At 43.0% G+C, this 10,086-nt stretch overlaps 1 protein-coding gene across 1 annotated transcript; it reads right to left on the bottom strand.

Annotated features, from left to right (window-relative positions):
* Positions 1-275: 275 nt before the first annotated feature.
* On the bottom strand, positions 276-9,457 carry COQ7 (coenzyme Q7, hydroxylase). Its single transcript, XM_024744140.1, has 6 exons — positions 9,316-9,457; positions 3,914-4,092; positions 2,646-2,760; positions 1,637-1,776; positions 927-995; positions 276-496 (listed from the first exon to the last, which is right to left on the bottom strand). Exons 1-6 carry the CDS (start codon positions 9,386-9,388, stop codon positions 419-421), a joined length of 654 nt encoding a protein of 217 aa, XP_024599908.1. The 5' UTR covers positions 9,389-9,457; the 3' UTR covers positions 276-418.
* Between the last annotated feature and the right edge of the window lie 629 nt (positions 9,458-10,086).

Genomic DNA, 10,086 nt, shown 5'->3' with positions numbered 1-10,086 from the left:
TGCACCTGGTGAACTGTCAGCCTTATGGCCATAAAGCAGCACAGAGAAAAATCAACACTGGAGGGGCTTCCCTGGTGGCGCAGTGGTTGAGAGTCCACCTGCCAATGCAGGGGACATGGGTTCGTGCCCCAGTCCAGGAAGATCCCACATGCTGCGGAGCGGCTGGGGCCGTGGGCCATGGCCGCTGGGCCTGCGCGTTCGGAGCCCGTGCTCCACAACGGGAAAGGCCACAACGGTGAGAGGCCCGCGTACCCCAAAAAAAAAAAAAAAAAATCAACACTGGAGAATTTTATTAACAAAAAAACCTCTCGCAGTTTATTAACAAGTTCACAGAACAGTAACTGTACGTTTCCTTTTCTGCTATTGTCACTTGTTAAATTACTATCATCGTTTATACACAAGGAACAGTGGACATACTTTACAGTCTTTCTGATAAATATATTGCCACGCTGCATCCAGCCTGGATAACACTCTTCAGAACAGCGTACGCTGGAGCCTGTTAAAAACGACAACAATAAGCAAAGCAAAGCAACCTGCTCTGTGTTCACCTTCAGTTGTAAGGTACAGGCCCGGCATGGCAGGGCTGGGACTTCTCTGGAGAAGTAATGAGATCTAAGAAACAATTTATTTTAATTGGGAAAAAAAAACCTATTCAAAAGATTGGAATGCCTCTGCTGCACCCAAAACGTTTGACCCAACTGGTTTCTCACCTGAGAGGGAGAAAGTGCTGGGTCAAAGGATAAGGAAGAGAAGCAAGAAATAAGATTCCCAGTTGGGAGGAAGGCAATTGCTGGCTTTCTGTCAAGCAATGTATTGGTTCTCTTTGTCTGACAGCCACTTTGTATCTTTCTGGGAACAGAAACCTTCCCATCCCTCATCCTTCCAAATAAGGTCACCACAAGCAAACAGTAAAGGGGGGTCCCCACCAGTTCTGCGTCGTGTTCGAGGCCTATGTCATGGTGCTCAAGCTCTTCATCCCGAAATTTCCTTATCACCTGATTAAGGAAAAAGAAATGGAAGCAAGTCAGCCTACCAGCTCCCTGCTGTTCTGACTTATTTTGGAGACTAAAGCCTCATATTATCATCTAAGACACAGGTAGGCAAACTTTTCCTACAAAGGGCCAGAGTCAGTACTTCAAGCTTTTGGGGCTGTAAGGTCCCCGTCACAACAACTCAACTCTTCCATCGTAGAGGGGACAGCAGCCATGGACATGTAGACAGATGGGTGCAGCTGTGTTCCAACAAAACTTTATTTACAGAAACAGGTGGTTGGCCACTGACTTAGCTTCAAAAAAAATTAAACAGTTCCCTTATTTGCTGTAGAAAATTTCTGAGGATATTTATTTATTTAATCTGAAGGGTTTGTACTCATGGCATTTGCTCAGAATCTATCAATGATCCGGAAGCAGAGAGAATACAGGTCTGGGCTCAGGAAACACGGGTTTCAGTCCTAGCTCTGCCCAAGCACGTGACAGGGCATTCGGCTTCAGCTGCCTCAGTTTGCTTGCTTTTAAAATGAGGTGCTGCCCTAGGTTTCCGAGGCATCACAATTCCCTAACACTCTATTTTGTTCCTCTTACCAAACTGCATATCTGCCCTTCCCCCCCAGCAGCCCCTTCCAGAGCGAGTCAAATACCTGAAGAAGCTCTTCATACTTTTCAGGCTCCTTCTCCATCAGCATCCTGATCTGGTTGTTGTAGTGGTGTGCTATGGACTCTTCCACAGCAACTGTGCAGGCCATTGCGCCCTCCTTCCCAAGCAGGGCAGTTCCCGCACCTGGAATTGTCAGACCCAGAAGGCAAAGGATGGGGCTGATACCACTGGGGATGGAGATCAGCTGAGGTCAGGGTTTGTCACCTTGGCACCCTGGACTCTGGGGCTGGATAATTCCTTGTTGTGGGGGAATGTCCTGAACACTGTGGGCTGTTTAACAGCACCCTTGGCCTTTACCCACTAGGTGCCAGTGGCATCCCCAGTTGTGACAACCAAAAATGTCTTTAGATGTTGCCAAGCATCCTCAGGAGCAACTTGCCCCCCTAGAAAACCACAGTTTTAGGTGGTACCAGATCACAATGTTAAACCCTGAATCACATAGTAAGAATGTTCTTTTTTCAATACTTTTTCAAACCTTCCGATTATGGCAGGAGTGAGTCTTCACTGAGGGTGAGTGTGTTTTGGGTTCCGCTATACCACTGATTCCCCCCGCCACCCTTCTTTTTTTGGCCGTGCCTCGTGGCTTGCGGGATCTTAGTTCCCCGACCAGGGATTGAACCCAGGCAGTGAAAGCGCCGAGTCCTAACCACTGGACCGTCAGGGAATTCCCTGACTCTCCCTTTTTAAGAGTGAGCAGATCTCAGGTTTAGAACCTTCATCAAGGAACACCATCTGGCTACAATTGAATTGCTCTAGCTTTTTTCCTCTCTGTTGTATTTATTTTCACTGTACCTTCTATTTATAAAAGTTCTGATTTTAAGATTCTACCTTAAATAAATGTAAGCCAAAAAAAGTCAATTTAACTTCAGAAAAATATTAAGTAAATTAAAAGGTTGTAAGAGGACACAGCAAGAATTGCAGAAGTGGTTATTTAATGATTCAATCACCCCAGATCCCTAAGCTCACACAGGCTCTTCTGGACAGACACATACCCAGTGCAAAGCCCAGCACATTCCAAAAGGGCATCAGAATGGTTGGCCGCACCCTGAATGCAACCATCAACTCATTGAACTTTTTCAAGTGGTCCTTTTCTTGATCCCACATTTTCTGTAAGAAACATAAAAACAAAGACATGCAAGCAATTCCACAGAGACCACCTGCTATATACCAAGGAAACTAATGCCCTGTCCATGTGTGGTAAAGGAAGCAAAACGGGCAAAATGATGAGAACTGCTATTTCTCCCATTCCCCTTGAATTGTCGAAGAAAAACCCTAAACATCAGGCTACGGAGAAGAGAGTGACAGCAAACCAAAAGATGCATCTGTAATCTTAATTCCAGAGAAGCCGACCCCGAACCATGGTGCCAGAAGAAGCTCCTCCGACCCACAACGCGCCTATTCAAGGACAAGAGTGCGCACCCAAAAGAAATGAGATGTTTAGCCCATTTCAAAATCAGAAGGGCAGAATATTACATTTTATATAAGCTCCTTTCAGAGAGCCAGAAATGTATCATTTACATCAAAGAAAAAAGGGAGAATGATTATAAGAGCTAACACTTAAGAGTATGTCCTATAGCCAAGTACTGTCAAATAGCTTTACATACGTAATTAACTTAATCTGCACAACTGCTTTGTGAAGGACAAACTTATTATCCTCATTTTACAGACGAAGAAAGTGAGGCACAGAGAGGTTAAGTAACTTGCCCAAGGGCTCAGAGCAGGCAATTTAACATGTGCTAAGTGTCTATTACATGCCAGGCATGGTATTAGCCAGCTCTACACCAGCTCATTTATTCTTCACCAAAACCTCATGAGGTGTTAACAGCTCATTTTGCAGATATGGAAATGGAGAGGTCATGTGACTTCCCCCAGGTCACACCGGGAGACAGCTGGAATGTGAACCTTTATAGTCTGTGTGACTATAAAGCCCAGGCCCGACCGTCTGCCTCTCAATATAAAATATCTCCACTGGCCTCCACTATGGGCGGGACCACGTCTCACAACTGGCGCTTTTACTTAACGCTGACTCTCAGCCCTTTTCTATCCCCCGCACCGCCCCCCACCAAGATATTTTAATACTACAGATGTACTGTATGTGTTTATGTACTAAATGTATGTGCTTGATAAATAAATAATAATATGCTTCTTACTCCTCCATCCCCACCTGCACAACCAATTCTTGCTTGCCTGGGGACAACAGTATCTCCCTTGAGAAGGCATGACCCAATGCGATTCATTACTCAGATAAAGAGGCGCCCACCTGAATGACCGGCCCGATGCTCGTCCGACCCAGGATGGCCATCTGCCCTGCGTAGATGCGGTTCGCTCCATATTCACCTGCATGATCCACCCGGATTATTCGATCCACAGCTGCCCGACTGATATTGTCTAAGGTCACTCCCGAACTGCAAAATCTGACACTGATTCTTCTTCCATAAGCTGCAACGCAAGTGTTTATTCTCCATTACTCTCGGGTAAAACTGAGTTGTTTCCTTCATAGACAGAAAAAGAGGCACCTTAGAGCAAAGGTCACAAATAAGCTCCCCATAGGTGGGGTACGCCCACGGGTGTATTCTGTTTAACCTGCAATGGTTTTTGTTTTGTTTTTTGAAGTAAATTAGTTACCAATATTTAAAACATAGAAGATTTTAACTAAAGATCTGGACTCTGGCTTCAATCTAAGTGTATGATGATCTAGAAATACTGATCCTGTCTTCTCACCAGGCAGTTAACGTGGTAGCTGCCTCTAGATGGGCATGGTTCTCCAGTCCACTCACTCGTGCCGGCTTGCTCTGCTCCCAACCCTGGCTGTACAGAACCCCTAGGGAGCTCTCAAAAGCACGGATGCTCCTCCCCAGTTGATCTCTGGGAGGGGGACACAGATGTTTTTGAAAAGTTCTGTGTACAAATCCTCTCTGCAGCCAAGGTTACAAACTGTAGATTTAATTTCTCCTAAAAATATCCGCACCCGTGGGCATCTGACTTTGAGAATTTAGCCTTGGAGCTTAGGTTTCATCTCATTATGGTACTTAATTCAACTGAACTCTTCTTGCTTTCAAAATATAAATTCTTCAGGATAGATTAGATTTTGTCTTTTAAAAAAATCTCCAAACAGTAACACCTTGACTGTAATCTCTGAGGCTTACATTAGGGCATTCCCCAAGTTCTATCCCCTAAGAGAAGAGTTTTGTAACATGTTTAGATGTATAAGGTGTTATCAACTCATTTTGAAGATATGGAGATAGAGACTCAGAGAGACCATTTAGTTTGGAATGTGAACTTTGACCTGTATTGATATCATCTTGAGATGTGTTTCAAGGCTCTTATGTATGACTACTGTGTGTTTAATAGATACTTCTTTTCATTTAGGCTAACTTGAACACCCACACAATGTGCAGAAAGTTTCGTTTTGGATACATCTATAGTTTGTTTGTTTTTCCATTAAAAAAGGCTTGAGTGCTTTGGACACAGTGATGGGGTAGGCCTGATGAAATATGAGGGAGTTCTGCATTTGAACTTTTCAGGCAGGGGATTTTAAATGACTAAACAAAAGAGCAGTGGATATTAGGGGTCCGAAGCATGGTGACCCAGCTGTGATCCAGTCTTCCACATATAACCTGCTCCATCTCACCGAGCATATTTGACTCAAGAAACTGGATGGAGTCCAAGTTCTGCCAGGTGTAAGGTACCACTCAGATCTGTGCCATCAGACAGTGGGTTACTGTGGTCCGTGGCCATGTTTTTATGTGGAGACTAATTTGAGACATTTGACAAAGTCAAGGTAACCTGTCTCAAGTTTTTGCCTCCAAGTCCAAGGACTGGTGCTTCCATTGGTCTGGCCTCCTTATAGAAAGATGGGGCCCAATTAAAATTGAAAACGATGAGATGACTCTATTTTTTAAAGTAATCTTGTTTGCTTGTTCTTTTATTTTGTTACTCCCATCCAGAAACGTGTTAATGGGAAAGAACTTTAAAGACAACTCAATACTCTTTTTTTTGGCCGCTCCCCATGGCTTGCGGGATCTTAGTTCCCCGACCAGGGATTGAACCCAGGCCCTCGGTAGTGAAAGCGCCAAGTACTAACCATTGGACCATTGGGAAATCCCTCAATACTCATTTTTAAGAAACCACTTACTGAGAAATAGCAAGGGGCTGAGTGCACAGGATGAGGGTGAGTTCAAACGCACATCTGACTTCTGATGGGGAGAATTATATTTCTATTAAAAACATACTTGAATTTTCCCTAGCACTGCAACACTCTTCCAGATTCAGGCACCTAATAAATGCTTTTTGGGAGTATGTGTGGAGGGTGGGGTATTGTAATATTTACTATTTCTATCTTTTCATAATCTTTGCAAGGTCTCTTTAAAAAGTATGGGATGGACACTCCTGGATTGGAAAAATTAATATTATTTAAATGGCCAAACTACCCAGAACAATCTACAGACTTAATGTGATCCCTATCAAATTACCCACGGCCATTTTCACAGAACTAGAACGAATAATCCTAAAATTTATATGGAACCATAAACGACCCAGAATTGCCAAAGCAATCCTGAGGAAAAAGGACAAAGCTGGTGGCATAACCCTCCCAGACTTCAGACAATATTACAAGGCTACAGTAATCAAAACAGTGTGGTACTGGCACAAAAATAGACATATGGATCAATGGAATAGAATAGAGAGCCCAGAAATAAACCCACACACCTATGGCCAATTAATCTTTGCCAATTAATATACAATGGAGAAAAGACAGTCTCTTCAGCAAGTGGTGTTGGGAAAGCTGGACAGCCAAATGTAAATCAATGCAGTTAGAACACACCCTCACACCATACACAAAAACCAACTCAAACTGGCTTAAAAACTTACATATTAAGACATGACACCATAAAACTCCTAGAAGAGAACATAGGCAAAACATTCTCAGACATAAATCACACCAATGTTTTCTTAGGTCAGCCTCCCAAGGCAATAGAAATAAAAGCAAAAATAAACAATGGGACCTAATCAAATTTATAAGCTTTTGCACAGCAAAGGAAACCATAAACAAAATGAAAAGACAACCTACGGACTGGGAGAAAATATTTGCAAACAATGCAACCCACAAGGGCTTAACTTCCAAAATAACAAACAGTTCATACAGCTCAATAACAAAAAAACAAACAACCCAATCAAAAAATGGGCGGAAGACTTAGACACTTCTCCAAAGAAGACAAACAGATGGCCAACAGACACATGAAAAGGTGCTCAACATTGCTAATTAGAAAAATGTTCACAGCAGCACTATTTACAACAGCCAAGACATGGAAGCAACCTAAATGCCCATCGACAGATGAATGGATAAAGACCTATACACACACACACACACACACACACACACACACACACACACACACACAATGGAATACTCTTCAGCCATAAAAGAGTGAAATAATGCCATCTGTAGCAACATGGATGGACCTAGAGATTATCATACTAAGTGATGTAAGACAGAGAAAGACAAATACCATATGATATCACTTATATGTGGAATCTAAAATGTGAAATTATTAAGAAATTAACAAATGAACTTAAGAAACAGACTCACAGACATAGAAAACAAACTTATGGTGACCAAAGGGGAAAGGGGGTGGGGGCGGGATAAATTAGGAGTTTGGGATTAGCAGATACAAACTACTATATTAAACAACAAGGTCCTACTATATAGCACAAGGAACTATATTCAATATCCTGTAATAAACCATAATGGAAAAGGAAAAAAAAAGTACAGTATGGATCCAGATGGGCAAAACATTATTTATAAAAATCTCCTTTACCAATATAGGAGATTTTTCTCTATTTGTAACCACTTTAAAATAGTAGAAATTACATTCTGAAATTCACCACATGGTCATTAGTGTTATCTCTAGGTATTGGGGTTGACATACTAAATTTCTTCCTACTCCTTTTCTCTATTTTTAGTTTTTCTACAGAGAACATTATTGCTATTATTATTTCCACTTTACTGTTAGTGAGAACGTACATTGGTGCAAATTGGTTTCTTAAGGGGAGGGTTGGGAAGGGAAGATTTAGCAACATATTTCTACAGTATGGATCACAGATGGGGCACAGAGCTAGAGCCAGAAAATACATATCCTGTCTCTAACACAGACCTTAGACAATTCAGAATTGCCATTTCTTACATATAAAATTGGGAATGATCAGGTTATTTCCTTTTTAAGGGAAAACATGCAATAATAAAACCTTTCTTAATGAGTTATCATGAAGGTAAAATGAGATACAGGAAGCAAAGTAACTCTTTAAATGAAAAAGAATGATTCTTATTCTGGTATTGGCTCAACTAAGGAGCATTAAAAATCATGTTCAACAGTCCTCTGAGTTTTGCCTGCACTGTCACACACTTTAAAATAAAACTGAGAAATAATATATAAAATTGAGGCCCAGAGCTAGAAGCTCTCAAATGCATCATTTTATATTCATGTTTTCCCAAAATGTGAAACACATACCTATGATGGTACCTAGGAGGTTTCATGTGGTTTATAGGAAGACCTTAAGTGGCTATGAACATGCATTAAATAACACCCATGTTTTTCAGCAAGAGTTATTCTCTTCCAATTTTTTTGTCTTCATCAAGGAGATGGTCTCAGTTTACAGCTGACACATCTTAAACATCTTCCTAACACTTGCTAACCTCCCTTTCTTACCAGAAAGAAAGATGATCTTGGGTTCAAGCCTTGGTAGGCAACAGTATCTAACACAATAACTTCTTGTTTTCAGCGTATTTATTTTTTATGATTACTTTTCTTGGGACAGGCGATACTGGTTTTCTGTTTACCATAAGGATCTAGTTTCCGTGAAATTACTTAATTTAAAATGGGACACGGTTTAGGGAAAAAAAAAAAAAACCTTTAGTAATCAAAATACAAGTGGTATCGCTATAAGGCAAAAGTCGTCAAGGTGGTACACGAATGATTTAACTTTGAGAAAATGACCTCACAATTTTCTGAGGCACCTCGGATGAAATGAGGAAAGGAGGAGCCAGGATCCAGGCCTAAGTCTCCCTACTCCCAATTCGATACTCCTTCCAATACCCTGGTGCCTCTCAAACTTGCAAATGCACACGAATCATTCGAAGGTCTTGTTAAAATACTGACAGAGCGATCCAGTAGGTCAGGGGAGGGACCTGAGAATCCGCGTTTCTAACAAGCTCCGGGGTGAGGGGTGGAGGTGTCGGGGGCAAGCGGACGCTGCTGGTCGTAGGACTACCTACGAGGCCCTGAGCAAAGGCTACGAGGAGGACACCCCCCACCCCCCCCGTCCCCAGGACACTAAACTTTTAAGGTCGCCAACTGTCCTCAGTCCGGAACGCCGACCACACCTGCAGTGACGTCACGTAACAGGTGCGCAATTAGGTCATCCTCAATGCGCCGACCCGGAACCGGCGCTCCAGACGGTCACTGCGGAAAACCACCCCACTTCCCGCCCGGCGGACCCGCGGCGCACTACTGGCTTAGCCCCGCTTTTCCAGCAGCTCAGTCGCGCTCCGTCGCAGCCCTGTGACGTAGTGAACGTCTTCCCCGTGACCTCTCCGACCCAAGCCTCAGGAGAAAATTCCCTGGCTCGCCGCCACGGGGCGGGGCCACGGTAATGCTCCCCCTTTACCTGAGAGGGACCTCGGGGCGCCCGTGCGCAGCTGCCACAGACAGCAAGCCGCAGCCGCCCGGGTGTAGCTCATTGCCGCGGCAACAGGGGAACCACTTCTTGAACAGAGCAACCGTGCCCTTGGCGCAGACTGATGACGCACGGCCGACGTAAGGCAGATAAGACCCGCTCTTGCCTCGGTGGAAACGCCCTGGGCCACCTGCTTCCACTCGATTGGTTGGAAACGTCAAATGAAAAGATTCTATTGGATGCGATCACTATCAATCACTCAGACCGACCGGGTAAAGGGTTGCCATGGAGATGAGAATGCTAAATTGTTCTTTCAAAGATCCCGACGGGGTAAAGATTACTCTACTCAGTTCCTGGGAAGGAGGACCATGAAGGAATTGTTTACTGGCATAGCCATTGTGTTTTATGCTTTACCAATATAGGAGATTTTTCTCTATTTGTAACCACTTTAAAATAGTAGAAATTACATTCTGAAATTCACCACATGGTCATTAGTGTTATCTCTAGGTATTGGGGTTGACATACTAAATTTCTTCCTACTCCTTTTCTCTATTTTTAGTTTTTCTACGGAGAACATTTATTATTGCTATTATTATTTCCACTTTTCTGTTAGTGAGAACGTACATTGGCGCAAATTGGTTTCTTAAGGGAAGGGTTGGGAAGGGAAGGTTTAGCAACAAATTATTTCTTACTTTTAAGTCTATATCCAATCTGACAATGTAGACTCATCAATTTTAACAAATGTATCACTCTGGTGGGGGA

Source organism: Neophocaena asiaeorientalis, unplaced genomic scaffold (assembly GCF_003031525.2).
Source record: "Neophocaena asiaeorientalis asiaeorientalis breed wild unplaced genomic scaffold, Neophocaena_asiaeorientalis_V1.1 scaffold91, whole genome shotgun sequence".
NCBI lineage: Eukaryota > Metazoa > Chordata > Mammalia > Artiodactyla > Phocoenidae > Neophocaena > Neophocaena asiaeorientalis.
This window is presented reverse-complemented; position numbering and strand designations above follow the sequence as displayed.